The sequence below is a fragment of the Procambarus clarkii genome, chromosome 78, assembly GCF_040958095.1.
Source record: "Procambarus clarkii isolate CNS0578487 chromosome 78, FALCON_Pclarkii_2.0, whole genome shotgun sequence".
In the NCBI taxonomy this organism is placed as follows: domain Eukaryota; kingdom Metazoa; phylum Arthropoda; class Malacostraca; order Decapoda; family Cambaridae; genus Procambarus; species Procambarus clarkii.
In genome coordinates this window covers 22,896,245-22,913,522 of record NC_091227.1, presented here as the reverse complement: position 1 = coordinate 22,913,522, position 17,278 = coordinate 22,896,245, and the positions used below count along the sequence as shown (strand labels likewise).

General features: G+C 43.5%; 1 protein-coding gene across 1 annotated transcript in view; it reads right to left on the bottom strand.

Annotated features, from left to right (window-relative positions):
- The window catches only part of LOC138357528 (ras GTPase-activating protein raskol-like), a 28,640-nt gene extending 15,326 nt beyond the window's left edge, over positions 1 to 13,314 (bottom strand). Inside the window, 4 exon segments of the mRNA XM_069314396.1 lie at positions 4,416 to 4,540; positions 4,543 to 6,514; positions 10,153 to 10,295; positions 13,221 to 13,314. Of these exon segments, the coding sequence (XP_069170497.1) occupies positions 4,416 to 4,540; positions 4,543 to 6,514; positions 10,153 to 10,295; positions 13,221 to 13,314 (2,334 nt within the window).
- Between the last annotated feature and the right edge of the window lie 3,964 nt (positions 13,315 to 17,278).

Below are 17,278 nucleotides of genomic sequence, written 5' to 3'. Positions count from 1 at the left end.
TTGATTCGGGCTGATGTTCCCTTTGTTCCTTTACTTTTTCCTTCGCCTCTCCATTGTTCTGCTGCTCGTATCTTTGTGGGGAAATGGTACACAGTTTGTTCCATTTATCTCCCCCCGAGTGTCCCGCTCTCTCTTCCTGATTTGAAACACCTCCTAGACTCCTTGCCGGAGCCTGTGCTCCTGCTGGGTGACTTCAATTGTCGTCATTCTCTTTGGGGTGACGTTCTGACGAATACCCGGGGTCGCCTCCTTGAGCCGTTTCTCCTCTCTTCTTCCCTGTCTCTTCTGAATTCTGGTGAGCCCACTCATTTGGACTCTCGAACTCGCACCCTTTCTTGTCTTGATCTTTCTCTCTGCTCTTCTTCTCTTTACTTAGATTTCACGTGGCAGGTTCTTGATGACCTCCATGGAAGTGATCATTTCCCCATCCTTGTTTCCTTTTTCTCTTTTCGCCCTTCCCTCTCTTTCCCTAGGTGGCAGTTTGCTAAGGCGGACTGGACCCTATTTTCCCTCAGTGCTACTCTCTCTGACCTCTCCCTTCTGCCCCTCTCTCGCGCTCTCCTCCTTTTTCATGACACTGTCTTCGACGCTGCCCTCCGCTCTATTCCTCGCTCTTCCTCTCAGGGTCCACGGAAGTGCGTTCCCTGGTGGAATGCGGACTGTGCTCGGGCTGTCCGCTGTAAGCGTGCAGCCTGGAAGAAGCACCGCCGTAGGCAGACGACCGATTCTTTTCTTTTCTTTCGGAAAGCGAGTGCGGTGGCCCGTAGGGCCATCCGTACGGCTAAACGTGAATGTTGGGCATCTTATGTCTCGACAATTACGTCCGAAACCCCTCTGGCCCAGATCTGGAAGCGTATCCGCAAGATAGCGGGTAAGTTCGTTCCCGATGTTTCACCGGTCCTTCACCTCCATGGTACTCTTGTGGCGGACCCGTTGCAGGTCGCTTCCGAACTGGGTTCCCACTTTTCTTCTGTTAGCTCTGGTCTTCATCTTCCCCAATCTTTCCTTCTTCGTAAACCTGTCCTTGAGTCTCGTCCTTTAGATTTCTGCACTCATCTTCAGCTTCCCTATAATGATCCCTTCTCTCTCTCTGAACTTCGTTCTGCCCTGGCCCTCTGCGGTTCTACGGCGGCGGGCTCCGATGGTATTCATTATGAGATGCTTCGCCATCTCCCTCCGAGCACGTCTCAGTATTTACTGAGTCTGTATAATCGGATCTGGGAGTCGTCGTCAGTCCCTGAGGACTGGCTCGATGCCGTTGTCCTCCCTGTTCGCAAACCGGGGTCTCTGGGTACTTCCCCTAAGGACTTTCGCCCTATTGCTCTCACAAGTTGTGTCTGCAAACTCTTTGAACGTATGGTTAACGTTCGTCTGATGTGGTTCCTGGAACACCATCACCTCCTCTCCCCTTCTCAATTTGGTTTCCGCAAGTGCCGCAGCACGACAGATGTCCTGGTGAACTTGGAGGTCTATATTCGTACTGCTTTTGCTGCGAAGACCTCCGTTGTTGCCGTCCTTTTTGACCTAGAAAAGGCTTACGACACCACTTGGCGTTATCATATCCTATCTCAACTTCATTCTTTTGGCCTTCGTGGTCATCTCCCTCTCTTTCTCCGCAGCTTCCTCTCTCGTCGTTCCTTTCGGGTGCGCCTTGGTACCGCTCTGTCTCCCTCTTTTCAGCAATACGAAGGTGTGCCCCAGGGTAGTGTTCTGAGCACTACTCTTTTTCTGGTTGCCCTCAATGGTCTTCTTTCCTCTCTTCCTTCTGGTGTCTTCTCCGCTCTCTATGTCGATGATCTTACCCTTTGTTGTCAGGGTGATGATTCGCCTCTCCTTCAACGCCGGCTTCAACTTGCAATTGATGCCGTGTCGTCTTGGGCCACAGGTCATGGCTTCAAGTTCTCTACTTCTAAGACTTGTGCCATGACTTTTACGCGGAAACGGGTTGTTCTTCGTCCCTCTTTGTCACTTTATGGTCATCCCCTTGAATACAAAGATTCCGCGAAGCTTTTGGGGTTATTCCTTGACACTCGTTTGTCTTGGTCTCCCCATATCTCTTACCTCCGTGTTGAGTGCTCTAAGGCCCTTACCCTCCTTCGGGTCTTGTCCCATACTTCTTGGGGGGCAGATAGGCGCACTCTCCTTGCTTTACATTCCTCTCTCGTCCTGTCTAAGCTCGATTATGGTTGCCCTGCTTACTCGTCTGCTTCTCCTTCTACTCTTCGCCGTCTTGATGCTTTGCACCATACTGGGTTGCGCCTCAGTTCTGGTGCCTTTCGTTCGACTCCCGTCCTTAGCTTGTATGTTGACACTGGCTTCCTGTCTCTCCAGGACCGCCGTGATCGCTACTGTCTTCGCTATCTTGCGCGGTCCTTGCAACATCCTTCCTCTCGCCTCTGTCGTGCTTTAACTTTTAGCCCTCCTGCGGTTCCTGTTCCTCTTCACCACCTCCCTCTTTCTGTCCGGTTATCTCGCCTACAGGATTCTCTCTCCGTTCGTATTTCTGATGTTTCTCCTCGTGTTGTTCCTTCTTTGCCCCCGTGGAGGGTCCCTCTTCCGCGGTTTTGTACATCCTTGACTCGTATCACTAAAGCTTTTACCCCTCCTACGGTTCTAAAACGCTTTTTCCTCGAGCACTTTTCTTCTCACTCCCGCTCCGTTTCTGTCTTCACCGATGGGTCTAAGTCAGCGGACGGTGTTGGCTACTCTGTTGTTTTTCCTGATCGCACTTATATGTGTCGCTTGCCTCCGGAGACTAGCATCTTTACAGCGGAACTTTATGCTATTCTCTATGCTCTTCGTCTCCTGCTTTCTCGTTGTCAGTCTTCCTTTGTGGTTGTTGTTGACTCTCGTAGTGCCCTCATGGCTCTCGGGTGCTTTAATCCAGTTCATCCAGTAGTTGTCGAGATCCAGCATTGGCTGTTTCTCGTTCACAGTAAATTTAAGTCGGTTGAGTTTTGTTGGGTTCCCAGCCATATTGGCGTGTCTTTAAATGAGCGTGCGGATGCTGCCGCTAAGGAAGCTGTCCGCTCTTGTCCCATCTCTCGTAAAGGCATTCCGTATTCCGACTTTTACCCGGTTATCCATTCCTCAGTTCTTACCCGTTGGCAGGCTTCTTGGTTGTCTGTTACTGGTAACAAGCTACGTACTCTTAAATGTTGTGTTTCCTCGTGGCCGTCCTCCTTCCACCGTAACCGGCGGTGGGAAACAGCTCTGGCGAGGTTGCGTATTGGCCATACTCGCTTCACCCATGGTCACTTGATGGAGCGCCGCCCTGCTCCTTATTGTCCTAGTTGCATTGTCCCTCTTACGGTCGTGCATGTCCTTCTTGAATGTCCTGACTTCCAGGACGAGCGTGTGTCTTGCTTTCCGACCGCCCCTCGCGGTCACCTGTCCCTCGATAGAATTCTTGGTGACTCGGATACTTTTGATGTCGTTCGCCTTATGCGTTTTTGTTCTCGTATTGGCATCCTTGGTGATATTTAGCGCCCTCTGATTATTTTGCGTATTTGATGGTGCTACATAGCCTTCCCGGTTTGGTGCCTTCTTTTGATAATTACTTACTATATCACTCTATTGTGATTTGTGTGTGTATTGAAGTAAGGGCATAGAGGTAGAATATCTGGTTGACAGAGCCCAAGTGCATGGGGGGGCGACTGTGTGAAACCTCGATTGTGCTTCGGAGAAATTTCGGAATCCTCGTGAGGTCAGTAGCACTGCAGGTTCCAATTCTTTTAACCATGTTGTGGGACAGTTGACTAAGGCACTTCTGGGAACATCACGTGCGTAGGTTTGAAGCCTCCTCATGGCCCTTATGGATTTGTTCATTAGTACCCAGCCCACTATAATATACCTGAGGGCAACTAATACCACTGGCCTCGATGAGGACAGGAAGTAATTATCAAATGGGTACCAAGCTGGGAAGGCTATGTAGCACTGAGGACAAGAAGCCGGTGGCTTATCAAAGGTCCCCTTGGATAATGCAGGGGATATGAGGTTGAATGCCCCACACCGAGGTTACTACAATCCTGTTTCCAACAAGTTTCTTGACTGAGTATTTTTTATTACAATTTGTTGTTAAAATAAGGCTTTACTGTACTACATTATGTATTATGCTGCAATGTGACTCTTTAATAACTTAAATGCAAGATATAGTAAATAAAGTGCTTTTACATTTAACTAGAAAATGCACTAGAATTTGAGGACGTGGTCCAAAATCAGAATCATTAAACAAATCCTCTTCATTCACAGATGCATAACAACAATTCTGAGTGCAACTTACTTTTGAAGTGTACAGCAATGACTAAAATACTGTACCACTAAAATGAACTCTAAACATTATACTGAACTTTTGTCATTTTATATGCAATTTGATATGCATTTTATATAAATTTTATATGTACAGTAATACTAACCTCATCAAGAGTTTTGGTCTCAGATACCCTATGGTTTGTGCGAGTGGGACGAACTCGAGCAGGTGGGGGTGGTTGTTCATCACTGGACGAGTCACTGTCATACTGATACCGTTGTCGCCTCCCACGCCAACTTCTGCAGACTGGCGACGATTCACTTTTGATCTTCGACATTGTGCCCCTCCTAGCAGATCTGATGTAGAATGGTGGTGATCAGGAGCTACACCAGGTACCACAGTCGGCTGACCCCATCCAGGAGGTAAGCATCGAGGGTTGGTTCGAGGAGCACCCGATTTGAATGCCCTGTGCTCTAGCGGTGGTGTGCATGCCAGTGATGTGCTATCTTCACTCGATGATGAATGGGTACGCTGGGGAGCACGTGCCGAGGACAAACTAGGAGCCATCATTGGGGCAGACTGCAAATCCTCAACACTGTGTGTAGAACTGAGAGAAGAGCTCACTGGGCTTTGCTGCTGCTGTGCACTTTGGTGTAAATGATGGTGGTGATGGTGAGACAGACGAACTCCGCGATGTGGGACAGGTCGTGGAGAGCTAGTCGCAGCATTGAGGTGATACATAGGGTTGTTAAAAGCCAAAGGAGCTGTCAACTGTGGAGTCATATGAGGTGATACGTGCATTCCACCACTGTTGTTACTACTAGTACTACTACTGTTCCCTGCTACATTAGTATTATTATTATTTGCAGCATCGTGGTGAGTTATTGATGGATCCACTGGGCTAGAGGACTGACTATATGCAAAACTTTGGTATCCTGAGGATGCTACATTAGACAGCTGAGAAATTGAGGTTTGTGAACCCTTCATATTTGTTTCAGTTTCACCAGTAGAATTTCTATCATTTTCTTCACGGCTGATGTCTAATGGCTCTTCAGGATTTCCATTTGACACCATGTGACCATTTTGATGAACTTGTCCATGGCCATTCATTTGTGGGTGGCCACTGAACATTTGTCTGTTGTTGGTGAACCATGCAGCATGATTGTGGAAGTGGTGATGATGTAAATGACTGTGGTTATGAACTGGAGATGTATTCTGAGCTGGGCCAGGGGCAAGATGACTGTAACTGTAACTGTGACCTATAGCACTGGGTTCTCTGCGCTTTCCGTCAGGTTCTAAGGCAGAAAACAAAACATAGTCATCTGCTGTATTCAGGTCAATGGCTGGCTTGCGAGCCGAGCCCATCAGATATGTGTTTCTTGGCAGAGTGGAGGGGCGTGGAGTGGATGGAGTGTCTGGAGGAAGCTGGAGATGATTTACAGGTGGTGGAGCTACAGGCCTATATTCTTCACTGACAGTAGGGTCATTGTATCTGAAAATATTTCTCTGGAGAGACTGGTAGCCAAGTCTATCTTCCATTCTTCCATTCTCAGGAGATGTTGGGTCTGAAATTGGAATCTCAGGTGGATTATGAGAAGAGAGTTGTTGCACAATATTAATATTTGGTTGAGTTTGAGCAACACTAATCTCATCAAGGATTTGGCGTAACTTGTCTAGGAAACGCTGCTGAGACACACTGATATTGGTTTTGGAGGTAGATGATGATAACTTTCTCAAGGCTTCGGTAAGGAAAGTATGTAACAAGGACATCTCTCTCCCAACGTCAATGTCTTTGTCATATTCCAGTGCTCTGTGGTCGTGATTTGCTGGACTCGAGATCTGCTTCAAAAATGATTTCATCTGAGATTGTTCTAGTTCAATAAATTCATTCATAAACTCCATGAAGTTTTCTTTGCCTTGAAATTTTGTAAAGTTAGCAAGTGTCTGAAGAGTTTTGGCGATTAGAGTGAGATTTCTGGAGGTCCTTTCATCTGGGTATTCTTGTGTTATATTAAATAATGAAGGAGACAGGATAGCAGGACACAGAAATCTTAGGAAAATAGATGCCGAGATCAGGTTATCGCTTAGATTTTGCTTTCCAATGGTGGCTAAACGTTCTCGATACATACAGAAACATTCCCTAAGCTCCAAGGGAAAATATGGATGGGAATTAAGGATTCGGGACCATGTCATGCGTACAATAGACAAGAGATTTTCTTGTTGCTTCTGTAATGATGATATCTGTGGCACCTTCATGGGATCAACCTGCAAAGATACAAGTGAAGCACATCAGCTGCAGCCATAAACATTCCTTATATATTTATGTTAGTTTTCTGGTTAGAGTTCAAGTGAAAATGAAGAGTTAAATGACTAAGTTGGGAAGTGAACTTTCACTTGTTTCCCAAAAGCTGGAGAATGTGTTCCCTAAAATTGACCTGACCCAATTGACCCAAAATGGAACTATTTATACAACAAATGATCAAGGAAAATATTGCAAAGTCACTCATGATTTGTGAAAGAACATTTATACCGTATAAATAAAAATTCAAGATACAATGGGTCATGTTATCCAAGATTTTGATGATTAAGTAATGCCTATATTCAACCTGCACTCTGCACAGTTGAAAATACAGTAATGTAAATTTAAAGTTACGGGGGTAATTACTTTTAAGTGTTGAAATGTAGGGGGTAAAGGCTTATACTACGCATGTCGAACGGGATCTTAGATTAGTCATGCTAGCTGTCTAGCGGCCACTGCTAGTACACATGGTTAGAAAGAATTCACGAGGGCTGTCTATAAATACTTTTAAAGATTACCTCCTTTGCATCATGGAACCAACCAAATGTCATAACACTAATGATTTGAAAAGTACCAAAACAAGGAAAATTGAGGTAATCTTAATGCTGCAAATAAAACTTGAAATATTACAGAAACAGAAGAATGGTGAGTTTGCTCCAGGATACCACCACCATGTCAAAATTTCAAATCAGCCACGGATTTTTGTTTACAGTTTGCTTAATTTTTCAATTGCCCTAACTACTACTGAGTGGTATTCTGGTCTGCTCGGGCAATTTTTTAACTAGATTCAACCTGCATTTATACCTGTATGGGGTTCCGAGAGTTCTTCTACTCCCCAAGCACGACCCGGGGCCATGCTTGACTTTTAAGAGCTTGGCCCAACAGGCTGCTGCTTGGAGCAGCCCGCTCCAAGCAGCTTGGTCTGGCATGTCTTTAAGAAAACTGTCCATTTTCTTTTAAAGACGTCCACATTTGTTCTGGTAATATTTCTTATGCTCGCTGGGAGGATGTTTAACAACCATGGACCTCAGATGTTTATACAATATTTTATGATTGTGCCTATGGCACCTCTGCTCTTCACTGGTTCTATTCTGCATTTCCTTCCATATCATTCACTCCAGTGTGTTGTTATTTTACCGAGTAGACCTCGGACCTGGCCCTCCAGTATTTTCCACGTGTATATTATTTGATACCTCTCTAGTCTCCTTTCTATGGAGTAAATTTGGAGAGCTTTGAGACGATCCCAATAATTTAGGTGCTTTATCTTGTCTATATATGCTGTGTATGTTCTCTGTATTCCCTCTATTTCAGCAATCACCTGCTCTGAAGGGAGGAAGTGAGGATAAAACAATACTCAAGATGGGACAGCACAAGTGATTTGAATACTTTAGTCATTGGGATAGTGATCCTTGGATTTGCAGATTCATATAATCCATCCTATCATCTTTCTGGACAATCTTTTTCTGGAAAAAATAATCAACTTTTTGTATCAAGTCACAACTTTGTATCATCTTTTGAAGATGACAAAAATCAGCATGAAAATTATTTCTGTTGAAGATAGTGATAAACATCATGCAGATGTAAATCAAGTTTTTGACTGGACAGCAGAAAATAACATGTTTAACAGTGATAAATTCCAGGTACTCGGGTAAGATAAATATGACGACAAACAAAATACAGGGTTCAAAATACAATCAAATCTGCCCATAGCAGGAAAGCAGGATGTAAAGGATCTGGGAATAATGATGTCTGACAACCTAATGTTTAGGGAGCATAACCAAGCATATATAGCCGATGCTATATATGCTATATATATTTGTTCTGACTAGTACTGAATGTTGCAGTGTTCTTGCCTCTTATTTGTTCTGTTGTGGGGTGTAATTGTATCTGTGATTTTGGTATGCAAGTGGGTCTTTCAGCCCGTTCCATACATTCTCTCTCTTCCACCTTTTAATCTCTCTTTCTTCTGGGTATAAAAATTATTTAACTTTCCTCCAAAGACATTTTCTTGTTTGCCACTCTTTATGTAGCATTCTGTACCTTTCACATCAAAGTATGGGCAGCTGAGGTCATAGCATCTTATTTCCTGGAATGAGATTTTCCACATTTCAGAATGAAAAACTTGCATGTTGATCCAAAGCAATATTTTCCTTTCCTAAGTATATTTACATTTTCTGGGATGGTGGCGGCTGCATTCTAATCCCTTTCTATTTCCAGAATATCTATGTCTGGAACCCATATTGTCCGGGGTTATGTAGACATTGTGATTCCATGTGTTTTGTGTGACCTTTACTCTTAAACAGGTCATTCTTCGTCCTCCTTTTGTCGCTTTATGGTAATCCTCTTTTGTACAATGATTCTGCTAAGCTTTTGGGGTTAATCTGGCCAAGGTGCAGTCCTACATCACGTTAAGTGATGTAGGATGCTAGAACTAGGAATGCTTAATGTGAGCACTTCAATGACGTCATGCAACAAAAGGTAAACAGGACATGTGTGAGCAAATGTCCTTCCAAATGGTCCAAATACAGTACATAGAACTTGCAAATGTATGTCCTCATCTCTTTCTATAGAGGTCTGTTGTAGTGTCCGTATCTATCGAACTGTCAGTGTTGCCTGCTACACCTCTATTATCATCTTTACCCGGGCGTACTGAATAAAAATTTACAACTTCCTGAATTTCTAATTCAGTTTCTTCCCTGTCTTGTCCTTAATTGACTAGACAGGGAGGAATAATAATAATACAGTGATAATGGTTTGGGAGCGTTGGTTCCCATCTCATTATTATTTGTGTCCCATTCTTCTTGAAAGCCTGGTAGGGTTTCAATGAAATTTTTTGGTCATACGTCATGGTTTCTAGAAGTTGTTTTAATATATTCCAAGTTGGCAAATCATTGTTGCATACCCAGAATAAATGTCCAGCTTTTAGGTATGCTGTGCTGCTTACCTCTGTACAAGCCAAGTGGAATCTATTTTTACATATATAACATGTAATTCCCATTGCATCCCTCATGGTCTCTTCATGTACATAATTAACAGCCATGGATACATGACGTACACTTTCCATACCCCTACAATAATATCAAACTAATCTCTCCTTATCCTACATCATTCTCACAGATGCTCTACTTCCCACATCAAAGCTCTTCACATGATTTAATAACATTCCACCAACCTTGATTTATGCTCTCTTGGAGTCTATAGATGCCATATACACACTCATCTCTCTCTACTAGCTGTCTCTTCCACTACAAAGCACATCTTGCTGATCATTGTCTAATTTCTCCACTATATCTAGTACTCTTCCAATCACCATTTTCCCACACTCTTTGTCCACTCATTTAGAAGACCGACTACTTTCTACTCTTGAAATTTTTCACCTTGCCAACCACAAAGATAACTATTTTCTGACACAGATTTAGGAATACTGTATAGTAGCAGTGTATTCCAAATGAATTTTAAACAAATGTTTTCTTAATTTGAATGAAAGACACATTTTAAAACACATAACGGAAATACTGTATGCTGAAAACTTGCAGCTTTGGTGAAAGACTGCCAATATATATACAGACAGTCATTATTTTTAATAATTTCTACAAACACTCACCTCGCAATCAAGTCCAGCTTCTACAACTTTGTTGATGACCTGCCGTAATGTGTCGAGGAGGTACTTGCTGCCCACAAGCTTCATGAAAGCCTCCATAGCTTTTGTTGCCAATGAATTACCACGAAACAAGAGATGAGAATCGTCTGAAAATTTTACAAAATAATTAACATACAGTATAGTATATCCATAAAATTTAATATACAGTAATAACATAATACAGAAACTGCAAAGAACATACTGTAATTAAAAAGAGATACTCAATAAATTTACAGTGAAATATACAGTAGTGGTGGAAAGCATTAATAATAAATTACATATTAAACTCAAAATGGTATGAGAGTGTGAGTTAAGTCCATCACCCACCACTTAGTGGAACAGCCCTACACCCATTATGAGGGCTGATGAGATGGTTTACAACTAATCTTATCCCCACTGAAGACTAAAACAATCTCTAATCTGGGGCACAAGCTTGCCCGAGTCTCTTCAAGGGAAAAGCAAATGGCTGTGTGGAAAACAAAAAGGGATAAATAAGGAACAGATATGTGACACTATAAAAAATTTGTAGATGGAAGGTTTGACGGACAGTACAGTACTGTACTTGGTTTATGTTAAAGATGATAGGATCAGTAAATAATGGGAAGGATGGAAAGACTAATGACAGGAATGAAAGAAAAATCAAAGGAAGGAAGGTATATGCTTGTTAATACTGTACTTCAAATTTATCGAGGGGGTGTAGGTTATTTGCTTTAACTGCCTGTGCACCATCTTATCTTGAGTTATCTTGAGATGATTTCGGGGCTTTAGTGTCCCCGCGGCCCGGTCCTCGACCAGGCCTCCAACCCCAGGAAGCAGCCCGTGACAGCTGACTAACACCCAGGTACCTATTTTACTGCTAGGTAACAGGAGCATAGGGTGAAAGAAACTCTGCCCATTGTTTCTCGTCGGCGCCCAGGATTGCCCAGGTCTCTCCTACCCCCCCCCCCCCCCACCCCCCACCCTATAGACTATTCTGGTGGACGGGTCTGGGGAAGAAGGGGAGCTATACGGATTGGTCCAGTCTTAGTCTTGACATCTTTAAGTCATGTCTTTTTGTAATGATGGGCAAAGAACATTGAAAAGATTGATTGATGAAGATTAAGCCACCCAAGAGGTGGCACGGGCATGAATAGCTCATAAATTGAGAAGATGATTTCTGGCACTCTATGCCTAATGTTTTATAATACTACAAGAAAAATAATTTTGAAATTTGTGTTTTCAAAGTATTTAGCCAGACATTAGCTGGCAGCCAGTGTCAAAATCGTGGTGGGGTCAGAATGTGATCGAAGCACACTGTTCTCTCTTAAATTGTGACATCACCAACCATGTTGGGCACGTACCCCATGGTAATGTTGGTGCAAATTTGGGCGAGACTGGCCCCGAAAAATGTTTGATTATTGCTTGGACTTTTGCTGCCGCTGTTTATGGCACAAAGCACCATATATCACAATACATGTGGATAGAGAGAGAGAGAGAGAGACTTGCTAGGAGGTATGACCCAGTCACATAAACAATTTTTTTATTGAACAGGTCCGTGCTGAACACTGCACAGAGAACCAGAAGTATGATGCAAACGCCTGTAGCTGCTATTGCCCTCCTGAGAAACGCATGAATTGTCCCAGTGGCAAGGTACGTAGTTTACGGTAATATTTAATGCGAAAGTAAATGGTTTATAGGCAGTTGTAATTTTCTTCACTGTAGTTAGACTGAGCAAGAACTACTAACTACTTTGTACTTTTACAATTACTTGCTGGTAGTTTATCTAAAGCAGGTATAGATACTAATTTATTTCGATTTTACAGTTCTTATAAGCAATAAAAGGTTACTCTTTTTTTTTTAGTAAGAGAGCAAAGGTACTTTGTGTATCATAGTAATTATAGTAAGGTGTTTTACAGGTGTGGGACGAGAAGCAGTGTGGGTGTGTGTGTAGTGATGTGTCTGACTGTACCACTGGCAGGTTCTTCGACCACAGCACCTGCAGGTAAGACCCAACGCTCTCCATTAAGCAACAAATGACAAAACGGAACACGATTATTACATTGGAAGTAAAAATGAATCGTTGAACTGATTATATATGTTGTTTGGAGTTGTTTATGACACTTGTGGATTATATGTTTTTCATATTTTTAAAAGACTGGAGGAAAAATGCTATTAATCATTGCTTTTAAGTACATTGATATACCTTCCTATATCCATTTCGTATCTTGCCAGCAGACTTGAGTGTCGCACACTTATCTAACAGCACTCTCTTGTCCTGTTCTTCTAGGTGTGCAGATCCTCGCGTATAAAGACCTTTGCCACTTCTAACCCAGAGTCAAAGACAGTGAGACAGCTCTCAGTGACTCAGCCGCAACTGACACACTCACTCACTCACTAACTCACTCACTCACTCGACTGTTTTGTCAGTGCTAATTGACGACTGGAGAACCCTCAACAAAAACTTCTGCCTCAGACTTCTTCAGTAACGGACTTGACAGAATCTCACAGTACTATCTTCGCCGGCAAAACATTCCAGTGAACATGGACACTCTGGAAAGAGTTCTTCCAAGTGTTGTATCTTGTTCCACTTTCTCGTGTTCGGTAAGCAAGACGGATGTGTAAAAACGACCAGATTTTGAGTCGTGAATTTGTTTCACTCTCTGTGAGAGTTAAAACTTTACTTTTATTAAAAGACGATGTATACATTTTGTAAAGATGTGTTTTCTTGTTTGCATCTTCTGAAATGTTGATGTCTTACGATAGAAAACTATATTTAACTTTAAACTTTGAATAAGTAGTGTTATTTTTTTTAAGTTCCAGTACAGTACACCTCTCAGACTATTGACTAGCATCTGTCTCACAACATTATAGCGACTGGTTGTTCATCGTACACCTGTGAAAGAGAAAGTATGCTGGTGTTTGTATTGTGTCACTCTTGTGTGTATGAACGTGAGGTAATGCAAGAGTACCTCGTGTGGTGCCGTCTGCGTCCAGTGTGTCTTGCATGGCTCAACAGGGCTCAGGACTGCCCTGATGCTCAGCTCTTGACCCACAGCTGTCCTTGTCCACTTGCAGATGTCTGAGGAATTGAATCGTATTCCAGACCTCCGTGTGGATGAACCTCCAGATCTCGTCGCTCTCTTCCATGGCCACAACACTACTACCCACAGAAGATGAGCCACATTTGTTTTAAACCATCACTTAAGAGAACTTTTAGTGTGAGAAACAACCCCGAAACCACAGGATGACCCCTCGATGGAATTATATTAAACTAATATCCCTACTGTGGAAAATATGGAAGATATTGGAATCTATAAATATTGATTAAAATGTTAGTATGTCTTGTGTATTGCACTATTATATTCCTTACAGCTGTGATTAATTAGGTAATAGGTTATTTTAAGTTATAAGAAGAGCCCGCTTGCTCGGCGGGAAAGCTGTAAAGTACATTACTTTTGTGTGTTGAATCATTTATTTTTTTCCCTAAAACTTGTAATTTTCTTTAGTTTTCATTAACAACTGGGTAAAGGTTGTGGCAGATGGGGGCCAATGAACATGTAGTAACTGACTCTCTCACTGTTACAAGTACTAGTTCGGAGACCACAATCGACTTGAGAATGCTTCAGGACGGACCGAAACGTCGTCGTCTCTTCACCTTCTAGTGTGTGGTCTGGTCAACATACTTTAGCCACGTTATTGTGACTCTTCGCCTGCATACTAGTTCGGACTTGCTCACTGCCACAAGCCTCCACCCATGTGTGTATACGGACTTCTCCTCCACTTTCGCCTGGCCATCAATAAAGTATTTATTGCTGAACACAAATTGATTACTAAACTGAATAAGTGTAAGTGAATCTTTTATAGTAGTATTTAAATATATTTATTGTAATGTATTTTTATATGTAGAAATTTTGTTCAAGCTAAAACTTGAGTGAGGAATCTTAGATGTGTAACTGATGGATCGAGATGTATAACGTGGGAATATATATGTGCAAGTGAGGGAGGCGGGGGCCAATACTCACCTAGTTGACGAGTATTCGCAGTGTCTGGGATGCTCCCGGACGCAAGTTCGAATCCTCGTCACGGCCCTTGTGGATTTGTTGAGCTTGCAAAGCAGGATCTGCTCCTTGGTCCCGCCTCTCTACCATCAATCAATTTGAAGGTGTATTAATGTATGTATGAGTGAAGAATAGAGATATCTTGGAGAGGGAAAGTGTTGTGTTGCTAGTCAGTAGGATACAGGTAATAATTTGAGATTAATGCACACATATTTCAAATGAAGCCATATTAAATATTATAAAGGATGATTGAAGAGTTTTGTTGCCTTCTATGTTTAAGAGTTACACAGGAATTCTTTTTTTTTTTTTTTCTTTTTTTTCTTTTTTTTTTCTTTTTTTTCTTTTTTTTTCTTTTTTGAGATATATACAAGAGTTGTTACATTCTTGTACAGCCACTAGTACGCGTAGCGTTTCGGGCAGGTCCCTGGAATACGATCCCCGCCGCGAAGAATCGTTGTTACAACCAAGTACACATTTTACTGTTGAGTTAAACAGAGGCTACAGTTAAGGATTTGCGCCCAGTAAATCCTCCCCGGCCAGGATACGAACCCATGACATAGCGCTCGCGGAATCGTGATTTCTTTATTATGCACCCCATACTCATCCCGTGGGCGGTGGTGTAAAGGATTACAGAGGCACATATTCGGTTTAGGAACTGAACCCTCTAGTTCGTTTAGCCAAGCAAATAACATTTTTTTTTACACTAGTTACAAAATTATTAATGTTATATATACATGTACACATTCTCATATATACTTGTACATATATACATCTAGTTACACGGAAACAGCAAAGACTTGTGCTTGTAAGTCCAGTCCATTGTTAGGTAACTGCAAACCTGTCAAATGGTTCCTGGTTATTATGTATGAATCTAGTGAGGTAGTTATATTCCTTACATAGTAAGGAATATATTATATATTCCTGTTATATTATATGTTATATTGTTATATTCCTTACATGGTAGTAGTAGGAGTAGCAGGCATCCATCAGTCTCAGGAGACTATGGAGTTGCGCTCTGGTGTCGGCCTGGTCACTTTATTTTTTCCACACTTATGTTTCCTTACATAAGTGTCTAACAAACTGTGTAGCAAGTAGATAAAGGGAATAATGGGGATAATTCCGACTAGGTAGGTATTATTAGTGACGTGTTGAGAGATACCGCAGCTACTATCCCTGCAGGTGGTGTGTGTCTCATTCACATTAAAGGTGAGGTGGTGTGTGTCTCATTCACATTAAAGGTGAGGTGGTGTGTGTCTCATTCACATTAAAGGTGAGGTGGTGTGTGTCTCATTCACATTAAAGGTGAGGTGGTGTGTGTCTCATTCACATTAAAGGTGAGGTGGTGTGTGTCTCATTCACATTAAAGGTGAGGTGGTGTGTGTCTCATTCACATTAAAGGTGAGGTGGTGTGTGTCTCATTCACATTAAAGGTGAGGTGGTGTGTGTCTCATTCACATTAAAGGTGAGGTGGTGTGTGTCTCATTCACATTAAAGGTGAGGTGGTGTGTGTCTCATTCACATTAAAGGTGAGGTGGTGTGTGTCTCATTCACATTAAAGGTGAAGTGGTGTGTGTCTCATTCACATTAAAGGTGAGGTGGTGTGTGTCTCATTCACATTAAAGGTGAGGTGGCGTGTGTCTCATTCACATTAAAGAAAAAAAAAACGCAAAATAAAATAAAAACTTGGCTTAACACTAAAGACATATTGAATATAATATTTACGTTACAAAAAGCGTGACTACAGTATTTAAAGGTGAATCATCTCTTCTTCCCCCGGCACACGTCGTAGATGAGACCACATCGAGTGAGGGAAGACGTAATACCCCCGGCACACGTCGTAGAAGAGACCACATCGAGTGAGGGAAGACGTAATACTTAATGAGCACCAGAAACAGTCTTGAGTAATGGGGGAGTCTTATCTATTTATATATATGTGTGAAGTGGGGACAACACGAACTACAATTCTTGGAGTTCGTGTTGTCCGAAGCGTTTAACGTGGTACTGTGGTGATTGGTAGGGTGTGGAGTGCTGTTCTATGGTGATCGGTGGTGCTGTTGGGTGGTGATCGGTGGTGCTGTTGGGTGGTGATCGGCGGTGGTGCTGTTGGGTGGTGATCGGCGGTGGTGCTGTTGGGTGGTGATCGGCGGTGCTGTTGGGTGGTGATCGGTGGTGGTGCTGTTGGGTGGTGATCGGTGGTGATCGGTGGTGCTGTTGGGTGGTGATCGGTGGTGCTGTTGGGTGGTGATCGGCGGTGCTGTTGAGTGGTGATCGGCGGTGCTGTTGAGTGGTGATCGGCGGTGGTGATCGGTGGTGATCGGTGGTGATCGGCGGTGGTGCTGTTGGGTGGTGATCGGCGGTGCTGTTGGGTGGTGATTGGCGGTGGTGCTGTTGGGTGGTGATCGGCGGTGGTGCTGTTGGGTGGTGATCGGCGGTGGTGCTGTTGGGTGGTGATCGGTGGTGCTGTTGGGTGGTGATCGGGGGTGCTGTTGGGTGGTGATCGGCGGTGCTGTTGGGTGGTGATCAGTGGTGCTGTTGGGTGGTGATCGGTGGTGATCAGCGGCGCTGTTGGGTGGTGATCAGTGGTGCTGTTGGGTGGTGCTGTTGGGTGGTGATCGATGGTGCTGTTGGGTGGTGATCGATGGTGCTGTTGGGTGGTGATCAGTGGTGCTGTTGGGTGGTGATCAGTGGTGCTGTTGGGTGGTGATCAGTGGTGCTGTTGGATGGTGATCAGTGGTGCTGTTGGGTGGTGATCAGTGGTGCTGTTGGGTGGTGATCAGTGGTGCTGTTGGGTGGTGATCAGTGGTGCTGTTGGGTGGTGATCAGTGGTGCTGTTGGGTGGTGATCGGTGGTGCTGTTGGGTGGTGATCGGTGGTGCTGTTGGGTGGTGATCGGCGGTGCTGTTGGGTGGTGATCATCGGTGCTGTTGGATGGTGATCGGCGGTGCTGTTGGGTGGTGATCATCGGTGCTGTTGGATGGTGATCGGCGGTGCTGTTGGGTGGTGATCGGCGGTGCTGTTGGATGGTGATCGGTGGTGCTGTTGGGTGGTGATCAG